Source organism: Nothobranchius furzeri, chromosome 11 (genome assembly GCF_043380555.1).
Source record: "Nothobranchius furzeri strain GRZ-AD chromosome 11, NfurGRZ-RIMD1, whole genome shotgun sequence".
Taxonomy (NCBI): Eukaryota; Metazoa; Chordata; class Actinopteri; order Cyprinodontiformes; family Nothobranchiidae; genus Nothobranchius; species Nothobranchius furzeri.
In genome coordinates this window covers 65547665-65561845 of record NC_091751.1, presented here as the reverse complement: position 1 = coordinate 65561845, position 14181 = coordinate 65547665, and the positions used below count along the sequence as shown (strand labels likewise).

At 45.6% G+C, this 14181-nt stretch overlaps 1 protein-coding gene across 3 annotated transcripts in view; it reads left to right on the top strand.

Moving 5' to 3' along the window:
• The window catches only part of rnf31 (ring finger protein 31), a 75060-nt gene that overhangs the window by 11208 nt on the left and 49671 nt on the right, over positions 1–14181 (top strand). For all 3 annotated transcript variants that reach the window (XM_054747215.2, XM_015957568.2, XM_015957567.2), the window contains 4 exons: positions 4768–4923; positions 10350–10406; positions 11633–11825; positions 12953–13130. In XM_054747215.2, coding sequence (XP_054603190.1) covers positions 4888–4923; positions 10350–10406; positions 11633–11825; positions 12953–13130 — 464 coding nt within the window. In that variant the 5' untranslated portion in view covers positions 4768–4887. The remainder of the gene's footprint in view (positions 1–4767; positions 4924–10349; positions 10407–11632; positions 11826–12952; positions 13131–14181) is intronic.

The window sequence follows — 14181 nt, the reverse complement described above, 5'->3', positions numbered from 1 at the left end:
ATGGGGCTGTCACATGTATTACATTGAGTCACATTTTTACGTGACTTAAGGTGGTTCAGCTTCTTAAAGGGACAAGAACGTTGCCAACCCACACACATCTTCATTTTTTTATTGTCAAATTTATTGACATGGGAAAAATTATCTTGATAAGAGTCAAAAATTTTGATAACGATAAATTTTTTATTTATTGCACAGCCCCATGTCCTAGACAAAAAACATTAGATTACCACTACTGTAGCATTATCCAAAAGCACAAACTCTTGACTTTTGATACTTTTCTATGTTTCGCTAATGCTTGTTTAGCATATGAATAACCTTGCTGCACCTCCATTATAGGAGTTCATATCATTACTTCCTGAAAGTAGAACCACTAGAGTAGGGCTGGGCGATATGACGATTTTAGACCGTTTTACGATCTACACATCTGACGGTCTGTCATTTTTGAGAGACCTTTTTATCACGATTCACAGCTCTGCTGTTGAATTTCTGCCTCTGAATGAAAAGGGAACTTACCTCACCCCGGGTTTCCACGGGAGCCGTCAGCAGCACGTTACTGCAGCAGCACGTCTTGCTCGCGTAAGCTGCTGCTCGGCCCTTCCCACGAGACGCGAAGCAGCAGGGGAGCAGCTGTCACCGACCGAGCACGAAGTCACACGAGTGACTTCGTCAGTAAACACAACAACAAGCAGGAGAAAACTACAACATGGTTTGTGTTTTATGTTCTGTCCGTTTTATAATGGCCAATACGGACCTGAAAAACAAAGGAGACCGCTAGCTAGGTGATAACTTCTCACGGGGACGCACAGTTAGTAACCTTTTTTAAAGTAAAGTGACCAGAAGGCAGTACGTTCTTTATTCTGAAAATCTCGGGAGCTTCTCTCCATTTCCGCGTCCGATTTCCTGTCTTTCCTTCCCCAAAAATGTCGAACTTGACCCGTTTCAGAGGCGTCGCGCGTAGAAAATAGAACCGGCGCGTAAAGGCCGCGACATGCTGCTCCTGAGACGCGGCCGACTCGCGCTGCTGACGGCTGCTGACGGCTCCAGTGGAAAAGGTTCTGTTGACCACAGCAGTTCCTATCAGCAGCTATGACGTGCTGCTGCAGTAACGTGCTGCTGACGGCTCCTGTGGAAAGCCGGGGTCAGGCGAATGACACGCCTTTGTTTGACCCTTAACCAATCAGAGTGAGTCATAGTAATATATTAGTGCCCCGCTTGTTTTCACCTGTGTGTGAACAAACATGGCTTCGGCCGCGGCTGAGAGCGACAACGAGGTTTTCGTTCCGAAGAGGAACGCAGGGTTTCCTTAGTGCGCGGCGCTAACAACTTAGCGATGTGACATGCTTTGGGGAAAGCGTAAAAACACGTTGGACGCTTCTTATGAAGCAGGAAAATAACACCGCTTCTTAAGCAGAGCATGACGCCGCCTCGTCCACCCTCTGCCAAGCCGGTGTCGGTACCGGACTGAGCTCGGTCACTGGGTCGTTGGAGCTGCCCCGTGACTGCCTGATGGAAAACCAGCGAGTTTCATCAGACTCGTAAAGTTTCTTGTTTTTGCTGGGACCCCCTGTATTTTACCGCTCCCTCCTGCAGTCTTCCCCTATTACAATTTAAAATGATTCTGTAAACTCCGTGTATCAACAGAAACAATCTCTGCTTCTGCCAGCTGCAGTAAATGTAGTTTCCAAATAATAAATCTCCAAATAATTCATCTGTGTATCTCCTTTCATCCGCATTAGTGATATTCTCAGCACCAGAACAGTGAAGCAAAGAAAGATTCCTGAGTTTGTTAGTAATTTTATTTATTAGGTGCATCTAACCTGTTCTATTTTTCTCTGAAATGAGATCAAATCAGTGCTTCTATGGGTTGTCTCCAATCTGCACTGGAAAATTTTACTTTATTTAGAGACTTGTTGCAGAAAATATTCAGAATGCGCAGTTATTTGCGACCACAAGCGATCTCTGGTCCAGCCGCACATCAGAGCCGTATTTGAGCTTAACTATCCACTACATGAGCAACTGGGAGCTACATAGTATTTTGAACAAGTTAATGTTTGCACAATACGTTTGCAATTGACATGTTTGCACTTTAAATATGTTTACGATTTTAATTTATGTTAAGTTACTTGAAAAACGAGAAAAACTGATTTTTGTAATTGTTTCTCTCAGGGCTTTTATCATCTCTGGTGTGAGTTTAAAATATAAGTGTGTTAGCACTGTGTTTATTATCCCTAATATGAATAAATGTTTATTTATTCAATGTTTCTCTTCTTTAATACGCAATTGAAGTTATGCTATTCATGGGTAAAAAATTGTGATAAAATCGAAATCGTGATAAAATATTGGAAAAATCGTGATATTCTATTTTTGCCATATCGCCCAGCCCTACACTAGAGCGACCAGTGGAGGTCACTGTGCTGGACAGTACAGACGTACTGAGGTTGGCAGATCAGCATGTTCTGGAACCTCCAAGTTCTGGAAGTCAGTACCAAAGGAGATCAGATACAGTAGTACATTTACTGGTTGTAAAAATAAGATAAAATCATGGCTGAAATCTACTCAGTCATGCACCCATTAATCGTAACTTCCCCAAACCTTTAATTGCATATTAATACTGTATTAGGGCTGCACAATATTAGGAAAACCTGTGATATTCGATAACAGTGCTTAATATTGCGATATCGATATTACTCACGATAAATGAACAAATACTAAAGTATGCAGTGTTGATGTCGTCTGGCGAGTGACGGCTGCTCTGGGTTCAAAGCAAACAAAAACTAATGCATGAATTCCATTACAACATAACATTTTTATTGAATAAATATGCAGCTGCACCTGCTACTGTATTAGCAGCAGCACCTGCTACTGTATTAGCAGCTGCACCTGCTACTGTATTAGCAGCAGCACCTGCTACTGTATTAGCAGCTGCACCTGCTACTGTATTAGCAGCTGCACCTGCTACTGTATTAGCAGCTGCACCTGCTACTGTATTAGCAGCAGCACCTGCTACTGTATTAGCAGCTGCACCTGCTACTGTATTAGCAGCTGCACCTGCTACTGTATTAGCAGCAGCACCTGCTACTGTATTAGCAGCTGCACCTGCTACTGTATTAGCAGCTGCACCTGCTACTGTATTAGCAGCTGCACCTGCTACTGTATTAGCAGCTGCACCTGCTACTGTATTAGCAGCTGCACCTGCTACTGTATTAGCAGCAGCACCTGCTACTGTATTAGCAGCTGCACCTGCTACTGTATTAGCAGCTGCACCTGCTACTGTATTAGCAGCAGAACAACAAACTGCATGCATGCAGCTTCTCAGTGACTTTAAAACGTCACCTCCACCATAAAACTTTTTCTGATGCTCCAAATACAGAAAAACATCCCTTACCAGGGTTTTCTGAATAAATAAAAAAATCTGAAATAAGTTTAAATGTTAAATTATAGTTAACATCACTTAAATGCAACAGCAAATTCTCTCATTGCTACTGAGCATTTTCTCCACTTACTATGTGGTTATGATATAAGGCTGTTGCTGCAACTGGGAAGTGAACTGTGCTGGGCCAAACTAGGAGAATATTAAGATTTTTTGAGGGAAAGAGAAAAACAATTGTCTACCTTTCAGAAGAGGAACTGAAAAAAAAAACTACATGGAAAATATGTCAAAACGTTTGTTTTTAACCCCAAATTGAACAAATTTACCTGGATCTTAAAAGCAGCTCAGATGATGAAACTGCAACTATGATTCTGATAACAAGCTAACAAATTGAAAGATAACCGGCTAGCAGAGCTTCTGACTGACAGTTTATGTGCAGCAGCAAATCAACTATCCTGATAAACAAGGTTATAAAAGCTCATAAATGAACAATCACTTTGATGTGTGGGGGAACTTTTCCAGGCCCTCTTTAGCAGGGTGGGACTGGGAGGAGAGTGCTGTAGCCTTTTAGCTGGAAGCTAACCAGAGCCTGGGGCTAACACTAGCGACATGAAGGTGGGTTGGTTCACCGGCACGTGTCGGAGTCAGCCCGGTAAAAATTATTAACGACACCGAGCGGAGTCACGTTCACGTTTGAAAGCAGCGCTGAATCCAGAAACATCAGCACAAAGTGCGTTCGTTGCTCTGAGCCAGCATGACGAACAAGGGAACGGCGCCGCAAACTCTGTTTGGGTGTTGCTTTCCAAAAGGGTCTATGTAGGGGCGGGCGTTTTACGTGAACGGAACCATCTGTTTGGCCGCATATCAGAAGGACTACATTTGATTGGTCAAATAATACTTCTGCATAAAAAACAGAGCTGGTTTACAAAAAGCTGATGTATGACACGGATGGAAATGTTTGAACCAAACATTTATAGCTGTTTTTGCCGTGTTTTGCGATGGGCCTATCGCACGTCCTGTTATCGCAATCACGATAATTTTTCGATATATTGTGCAGCCCTGTACTGTATTGTTGTGTTTTTCATTACTGTATTTATTTTGTTATGTTTTTATTGTGACATTTAACAGTGTGGAACTCCGAAAGCCTGTTTTATGAGATGATGTATTACTTATATGTGCTGCTGGATTAATTGTATTGTATATTTCTTCCAGCCCAGGGGCTACAGATGAAATTTAGCTTATGGCTAATTCTGGTATGGCTGAATGCCATGCACTGTCCCTGTCGAACAAACAAATAAAATAAAATAAAATAAACCCTCATGCTGACTGCAAGCTAGCACAAGTCTGAGTCTATTTTTATGTATGGCTATTTACCTTGGTTATGGCTGAACTTGTAGGGTGGACGAGCAGTGCTCTGCCTGTATGGTTACTCCAATCAGCAGCCAGATGGCCTGAGCTTTCCTGATGACGTGGGAGATCCTGATGTGGGGAGGGTTGCGTCAGTGACACTTGAAGTAATGAGTCTACGGATGGAAATAGAAATGCTTATCAAGGTATGTGGTTTGTCACAATTTACTGCTACTTACATTAACGTGTTCAGGTATTTTTTATACAAAGTGTCATACTGTCCGTCTGTCAGTGCTCATTTGCCTACCTGGGTCCGGGCCACACTGGTAGTGTAGGAGCCAAAAGCTGTGTTCCATGTATGTGAGGTTTAGCATCCTGTTTTTCAGTCCAACTTGCATAACTTCCAGTAAGACCAACAGTTATCTGACCATATTGGGTAGCAGAGGTGACAGGGCTTGCTGGCTAACATTTATCTGACCATATTGGGAAGTAGATGTCACGATCTGCCCCTTCCCTCCTGACTGTGTCTCTCTCCTGCCCCGATTAGTCCATATTGTTTTCACCTGTCCCTCGTTAACCTGCCCATGTTTTCCCAATTAGCCTTGTGTATTTATACCACCTGTTTTGCTCCTGTCCTTTGTCAGATCATTGTTGTTTGTTGTCATCGTTGTGTTTGTTCCTGCCGTTTCCGTTCAGTAATTAAATTCGTTTTTACGTTATCCGTGCCTGCTCTTCTGCCTCCGGAACCCACCACCACACATGGTCCACCATCTCCACCCGCAGAACGTGACAGAATGATCTGACCAACCTGGACCTGTGGTGAGCTACCATCTGTTTTTGGAGGATTATTTTTTCTTTTTCTCCTTTTTCAGTGGAGGTAGATTCCGGCCTGAGGGGCTTCGGCGCATCCTACAGGTTTTCGGGGTGGTCGAGCCCGTTTGGGAGATTTTGACGCATCCTACCTGTTCCCGTGGTGGTCAGAATCATTTCTCCTCTCCTGCTGTTTCGCCCCGTCCTGTTTTTTCCCACGGAAGCTGCGGATCCTGGAGTTTTGGTGAGATAAACACCCCTGCGCACGCCAGCGTTCTTCGGAGTGGTAGGGCTGGTCTTCCTGCTCCTTTCCTGCTTCCCTTCACCCGAGCCTCCACCGATGGACCCAGCAAATCGGGAAGTGCACCTGCTCTGACCAGATGTCGAGTACATGCCGCCGAGCTGGGCTTCCTCGCGTCTCTCCCGCTGTTCAACCACTTCCTGGTCCACGCCTGCGGGGCCTACGCCTGCAGGTCCTTCTGGCTGCAGCCTTTTCAAGTGTCCTGCTACTGCAGCCCAAACCAGAGCTCATGGAACTCAAAGAGCCCTCAGAAGCCAGAGTAGTGCCGCCTATATCAGAGGCCCCTGCTCTGCCGTCCCAGTGTTCGAGTTTCAAGAGTTCCTGTGTGTCCCGAGTCAAGAGTTCCTGTGTGTCCCGAGTCAAGAGTTCCTGTGTGTCCCGAGTCAAGAGTTCCTGTGTGTCCCGGGTCAAGAGTTCCTGTGTGTCCCGAGTCAAGAGTTCCTGTGTGTTCCCAGTCAAGAGTTCGAGTGTGTCCCGAGTCAAGAGTTCGAGTGTGTCCCGAGTCAAGAGTTCGAGTGTGTCCCGAGTCAAGAGTTTGAGTGTGTCCCGTGTGTCCCTAGTCAAGAGTTCGAGTGTGTCCCGAGTCAAGAGTTCGAGTGTGTCCCGAGTCAAGAGTTCGAGTGTGTCCCGAGTCAAGAGTTCGAGTGTGTCCCGAGTCAAGAGTTCGAGTGTGTCCCGAGTCAAGAATTCGAGTGTGCCCCGAGTCGAGAGTTCGAGTGTGTCCCCGAGTCAAGAGTTCGAGTGTGTCCCCGAGTCAAGAGTTCGAGTGTGCCCCGAGTCAAGAGTTCGAGTGTGTCCCGAGTCAAGAGTTTGAGTGTGTCCCGTGTGTCCCTAGTCAAGAGTTCGAGTGTGTCCCGAGTCAAGAGTTCGAGTGTGTCCCGAGTCAAGAGTTCGAGTGTGTCCCGAGTCAAGAGTTCGAGTGTGTCCCGAGTCAAGAGTTCGAGTGTGTCCCGAGTCAAGAATTCGAGTGTGCCCCGAGTCGAGAGTTCGAGTGTGTCCCCGAGTCAAGAGTTCGAGTGTGTCCCCGAGTCAAGAGTTCGAGTGTGCCCCGAGTCAAGAGTTCGAGTGTGTCCCCGAGTCAAGAGTTCGAGTGTGTCCCCGAGTCAAGTGTTCGAGTCTCTAGTCAAGTGTTCGAGTCCCCAGTCAAGTGTTCGAGTCCCCAGTCAAGTCTTCAAGTCCCCAGTCATGTCTTCGAGTCCCCAGTCATGTCTTCGAGTCCCCAGTCAAGTGTTCGAGTCCCCAGTCATGTCTTCCAGTCCCCAGTCAAGTCTTCCTGTCTCGAGTGTTGTGTGGCCTTGTGGGCGTCTGGTATCCGCCCCTTAAGGGGGGGGTACTGTCACGATCTGCCCCTTCCCTCCTGACTGTGTCTCTCTCCTGCCCCGATTAGTCCATATTGTTTTTACCTGTCCCTCGTTAATCTGCCCATGTTTTCCCAATTAGCCTTGTGTATTTATACCACCTGTTTTGCTCCTGTCCTTTGTCAGATCATTGTTGTTTGTTGTCATCGTTGTGTTTGTTCCTGCCGTTCCCGTTCAGTAATTAAATTCGTTTTTACGTTATCCGTGCCTGCTCTTCTGCCTCCGGAACCCACCACCACACATGGTCCACCATCTCCACCCGCAGAACGTGACAGTAGAAGCAGCACCCAAACTCAGTTTCCATTTCCTAAGATATGCAGGAGTGACGTCAGTAAAAAGTATAACTGGAATGCATTCTCGGTGTAAACAGGCTTTCTAGAAGATTCAGCTGGAGGCTCTGGTCGTCCTGGCTGAACGTTGTCCCAAATACTGGTTTTGTATGAAGCTGTGTTTTACAATAAAGCCCCACATTGTCAAGGATGAAAGTGTCTCATTCTCTTGTGTTTTGACAAGGAAAAGAACCACAGTAGCAGCCCAGCAGAGAGGCCCAACAACCTCCACCACTTCCCCTGGTGGGACCCCAGTGGTGTAGTCTCCAGAGCATCAGCTGCTCTTAAACAGCCAATCAGACAAGCCCAATGAAAGCTGATTATTAATTACCGGTATCTAATTGTAAGAAATACACAATGTACATGTGTAATAAAAACTTTATTTAACATTTGAACAGCTAAAGACAAATACATAAAGAAAAATGAATTAGATAATGAATAAAAATAAAGATAAAATGAAAAAAATAAACATATTTATACAAAGTTTCAAGTACAAAAACGTGCAAACCCCGCAAATAAACTAAAGTAACTGCTTAGAACCCCATCTAAAGGAACGTCTGATTTTCAACCTTTTCTGAGTTATGACAAAACCTCTAAATGTGTTTAGACTCCAGCTTCTTTGGGGCACATTTTCTCTTTGCTTCCATGGCAGGGTGGTTGGTGGTCATGTCATAGAACTGTGCTGATGCACATTTTCCAGTGGTTATATGGAAATGCAAGTCTTTTTCTAGTGATTATATGATGTATACCTGCGTATCACATAGACTACACCACTGTGGGACCCCAAAACATTTCTTGGCCAACGTGACCACTCCGTCCAGCATGTCCTGACCCAGAGACCTTCTGCCTTCCAGACATGCCCGAAACACCTTACCTCCCCGTCTCTTCCCTGATATCTCATTACCTCCTTCTCTCAGTGGTGAACAGGAACCCAAGATAATTAAACTGCCTTGTTTTAGGTAGGCCTTCCCTGGTTGAGAACCATGGTCTTGGATTTGGAGATGCCTGCATAGACGTTTGACTACTACTCCGGAGATTGGTCGATCCATTCCTAGGACCCTAAGCTCTGGTTCCCCATCGGAACGCATGTTGTTTGGATCAAGAAGCACCATCAGAGTATTTCCACAGAAGACTTCGATAGCTCTCCAAAGGAACAATCTGCTCTCCGCCTCAGACAAACAGCAAGTAGTCGTTTCCCATTTGGAGGCGATCAATAATCATCTTCCACATCCTCACCAAACTCCTCCCACGCTCAAGATTTAGCCTCAGCAGCATCTTGCCTCTCTGATAGTTGTCGTCCAAGCCCCGCCCTCTCATGCCATAAATTTATCAAATCAATCAAAGATACTTTATTAATCCCAGAGGGAAATTAGAGTTTCAGTACACACAATACAGAGATCAGACATACATGGGCAAGACACATGACAAGAATTGGTGACTGTGGTCATTTGCAACCCTGAGTTGCGCTACCTTAATAGAGATCAGAGGGTTACATGAGGATTGGTTCAGGTGGAGGGAAAAAAAAGGCACTTCAGAGCTACCCTCCCACCAGGAGGGCAGCTTTGCTCTGCAAAAAAAACACCTCAGACAGATATGCAACAAACTTCAGACAACACAACATAAGTGTCCACTAGGAGGGGTGGTAGGTTGGGACTATCCCAGCTTCAGCTCCTGCAGCCACGATAGAAGCAGCGCATTTCACCTCAGTTTGGATGGGGGGGGGTTGGAGGGTTGTAGTGACCCTGGGCGCTTCAGCGGCCTTCCCGCTGTCCCACCCAGGCTGGGAAAGGAGGCAGAGTTGAGTTGCCATTGCGACGGCACATTCCACATATCTTCTGAGGGGGAAGTTTTTGTTGGAGCCTTGCAGGCTCAAGGACGCCAGATTCTGATTAGAAATTGTTTTGGGGCCAGACGGAGATAATTTCCTCTCTGTCTTACAGTTTGTTGGTCCTCAACCTCTCCGAATCCCAATAATGGACATTAATCTATCCCAAACCGTGCTGATTCGTCCACTCTCTCCTTGATGGCATCCATCTTTTGTGCCAAAAATGAATCTCCGCCAAAGTCCCAAGCTTACAATTCATCTTGGCAATTATTTGAATCTGTGAATTCACAGCGCGGTGCAAACCATCTCTGAGCTCCGGGATCAGGCCAATATTCCTCGACAGCTCGTTAATTTTCCGGTAAGCCAGGTAGCCTCCAAGGCCAATGAGCAGGAAACCCGACACCAACACCACGAATATCCACACATCTTCAGAGTCCTCCACAGACAGCTGAGATAAACAAATTAAGTTCCACTGTTTCCAGGAGTCCATGATGTGTCCTACTGGGTCTGTATCGGCAGGGAATCCGGGAGCCCCTTCTCCCATTCTCATCGTTGAAAAAATGTTATCAATCGAGTTGAGAGACCAGCTAACGAGATCCATTTAAATGTATTTCAGTTTCCAGTTTCCAGAAAAATGCAGAAGCAGCCGTGCACACACAGACAGACAAAAGCCTTGAGGATATGATATGGAGGAGAGGCGGAAAACAAGCGTCTGCACTCGCCAAGAGCCAGAAGAAAATGAGAGTGACTGGAAGTCATGGAGTGATGAAACTTGGTGACGGATGACGTCCTCATTTCTCTGTTGTATTTTGTTAGGGGTTGGATGAAAAACAGTTATCCATAACTGTGTATTTTATAGTAAATTTCTAGTTTTATGAAGATGTTGGAAACCATAGATCTGTTAGTGAGGTTGTTTTCTTTTTTAACCTGCAACATCGCCCCGTGTGTTTCCTCCACGCCAAGTACTGATGGTATTTGCTCTAAAACATCTTTTCTGATTTGATTTCAGGACACTCATCCTCATCCAGAGTTCTATGAGAGAATCGTTCCTACTCTACGGCACAAGGTGGAGTCCATTATTGTCTAGCTCTCATCTTTCTTATCTGAACGTCTGGTTTCAGGGGCGTGGCACTGGCCGTGGCAGTCCAACACTAAGAAAAGACCATTTCAGTGATCGTAACAGAAATTAGAATTCAATTATTCTTTATGAAACACGTTCTTTTGAGTTACTTTCCATATTAGCTCATATTAAAATCATGTTAAACTGATTCTTTTCATATGAAGAGAAAAGTTTTGGTTCCACGTAGTGGAATGGTCTGGGTTGGAACGGGTCACCACGGGCCAGTATTGATAGTTAAACCTGTCCTGTAGATCTGTTGCTGAAGACATTGAGGAACGTTTGTACAGCCGTTCTTGCTCCTGACTGTTTTAAAAGTTTTAAACCTCAAGTATTTAGAAACAAAAATTAAAGCACTATCTTGATAATTGCTGAGCTGGGATTTTTCTTCTGCAGCGCTCGCTTGCCTCCAGTGTTACATTCTGCTTGAGCTGTGTTGCTGATTTAATGCAGCTTAGTCACTGTGTTAGTACACATTTACACACACGCTGTCACAGGAGACCGTAACACTTTCACATATACACCGTATTGACCCGAATATAGGACAACCCCCCTTTCCAAGACTAATCTTCAGGAAAAGAAGAAAAAAAATCACTTTTCAAATAAACTATTTTTATTGAAAATTTGAGAACAAATACTGAGCAAAAATACTATTTTAATGCAAACTATCAGAACTTTGCAGACATGTGAAATCAAAAGTCAAATGAGGCCTCTGCCTCACTGTACTCACTCACTCTCATCCTGCTGCAGTCCCGGTGTCCCATCAGATCGCTACACCTGCTGACTCCTCCCAGAACGCCATCCTCTCTGCCGTCCAAGGCATCCATGCATGCAATTTGTGACGCCTGTGCTGAATTGACCACAGTCGTCTTAAAATGGCCATAACTCTGCTTTAGTAGCTAGTTAACTTGACCCACTTTCAGTCCACTCTGCTCCAGAACTCTTCTCAATTTTTTTCTCCTAAGAACACACAGTCTGGCGCCCTCTGCTGTTATTATTGTGTAATGACCCCAGCAAAATATCACACGTAAAAGCTTAGATCCCGATTATAAGACGACCCTACATTTTAAAATTATTTTCAATGAAAGAAAACCTCGTCTTATATTTGGGTCAGTACGGTAGTTGAAGTCAAAGTGAAACTCATCCCGACTTCTGTGCTGTTTGTCTCCATCCAGGATGTGGGTCTGAACACGGACATAGCCTGTGATTCCTTTCCTGCCTCGTGCCATCCAGACAGTCAGACCAGGTCACTGGCCTTCCCTCTGCACCACGGCTCCAGCAGGGACAGCAACCATGGACTTTCACTCTCTACAATCAAAACGGTCAAATTCACTAAGAAATGTTTCACCTCATCAAACAAGCACTCAGGTGATGACCTGGTGGTGTCGGTGCCTTTTACTTTGGGTTCATGGGACAGGTCTTCATAGAAATTAGGACTTTCAGTGTTCTGAAGAAAGCTTCAGTCTCTCTGATGAATGACTCATTTTACTGATAAATTTCTATTCAAATGTCCATGTCCTAGTAGAGGAACTGTTGGTAAATATTCACTTTTTCATTAGGGCTGTGAATTAAGATATTTTATCACTTTTTATCGCAAGTTAATGTCGGGTTATACATGACAGGGTATATTCATTTTTCTATTGAGCATATGCGGTCAAATATACTTTATACAAATTTATTTGTTATTGCTATAATCCAAAAGAATGACAACTACTGCCTAGTGTGTACAGAAATACCTCAAAATGTCAGAACCAGAACCTGGAGTGAATCGGACCCAAGAATTCAGCCAACACCACCAGAATGAAGCAGTAATAGTTTATTGGTGAGGATTTGTTGCTCTGTCCCAGATGTTGAGCTCAGGAACTGTTTGCTGGACTGCTGAGTTTCCTGACGAGCAGCACTGGAACATAAGCAGAGCAGATGGTTAGCAATGTCTAACCATGGGTGGGGGCAACCCAGGAGGCATGGTCATGAGTACAGTCCAGGTGGGTACACGGGAGTCAGATATCAGGAAGGCACTGAGGTCCAGCAGGCAGAGAGGAATCAGAGAGGAGGCAGGGGTCGATAGCCGGGAGATCCAGGTCTGTGAGGTTTGGCAGGCAAGGGCAGGAGTTCTGGGAGCTGAAACGGGGTCAAAAAATGTAGAAAGGCTTGGCTTGGTAAAGGCTGGATTTCATCTGCAAGAGCTTCAGATAATCTGGCGCAGAGTTGTGGCTGGAGGAAGCTTTTATCCAGAAGGACACAGGTGGAGATGATTAGACAGACAATCATCAGTAGACAAGCAACAGGTGAGCATAGTTAGGTGGGGCACGGCAATGTAGAGAGGCAGGATGACTGAAGATCATGACACAAAAGTTACTGCATGCTCAAAACTTATGGCTGAGGCTGGTCATCTAGAGTGTTTCCCAGATGGAGGCAGGTCTGTTGGATCTGAAAAAATCTGAAGAAATCAGTCGGAGTGCATGTGTTAGAATAACATCTGATATCCGTTTCAGAGAACTGCTCTGTTTGTGGAATCTTCCGGATCTCTGTCCACTGTCTGACCTGTCTCCAGGGACTGTGCTCTGAATGTGACAGGCTGCATCATTCCTGTCCTGAGAGAGCCAACCACCATCGAACAGCTGTCTCACCAGCAGCAGCAGCAGCTTCGTCTAAAAGTAGGAACCGACACAGGTCAGTCTTTGTCCTATCAGTGTAACCCTCTGGTCCTGGTACCTTTCCATCAGTGTCACTCATAATGACTCAGACAGCAGTGGGATGGAAGGGAGACCATGGGAACAATGAGCAGGACCTGTCCCTCACAGAGGTGTTGGGCTTTTGACATATTTAAGACTGTGAGGACTATAAGTACCGTATTTTCACGACCATAAGGCACAACTAATGGGCCATTCCCATCTGTACCGGGTCGGCCCGGGCCGGGTAGCGTAGTTTGTTTACATATCTGGGTGGCCTGGTATTTTTCCGGGCCAAACAAGGCTCATTCTCAGCCCTCTTCTCGAGGGGGTCTGCTTCAGGCCGACCAGGGCCAACACACCCACTGCTGACAGCAAATCCACACCTTCCATTAGAGCAAGCCTCTGATTGGTGGCTAGAATCAGCCCACATGGGCTTAAGGCAAGGATGTGTGGAATCAACCGGGCCAGGCTGGGGCCGACTGGGGCTACCCGGCCCGGGCCGACCCGGTACAGATGGGAATGGCCCATTTAAGTCTTAAATTTTCTCCAAAATGTACGCTGCGCCCTATGGTGCGGTGCGCCTATTGTGTTGTTGTGAGACGCGAACGTAGTAGAAGACAAGGGGCGTGGCGTGAACGTGCGGATGTGAGCGAAGACAGACCTGTGGATCTGACACATTGTCATCAAAATCCTCGCTGTTTGCCTCAGACTCCGGCTGTGAGTATCCGTCCACTTCCTCTGCTTCCAGTTCAGAAAACAGCCATACTACCTGAACTGCCTGGTGGACATTTATCCTTCTCATCATCCTTTATATAAGCCTAATAAAAGCCTACTAAACTGTGGATCGCTCCAAAATATGAAGTTTACCGTCAATGTCTATTTGTTTGTTGTTACTCCGTTCGCGCCACTCCTTTCCCCGCCAAGCGGCTCCTTTTTGCGCACATCTCGTTACTCGTGCGGCCTTCCTCTCTCTCTCTCTCAGCTACATAATGATACTTTTTACCAGTTGAATATGTGAGACTTCCACCAACAGCAGAAGGATCTGATGT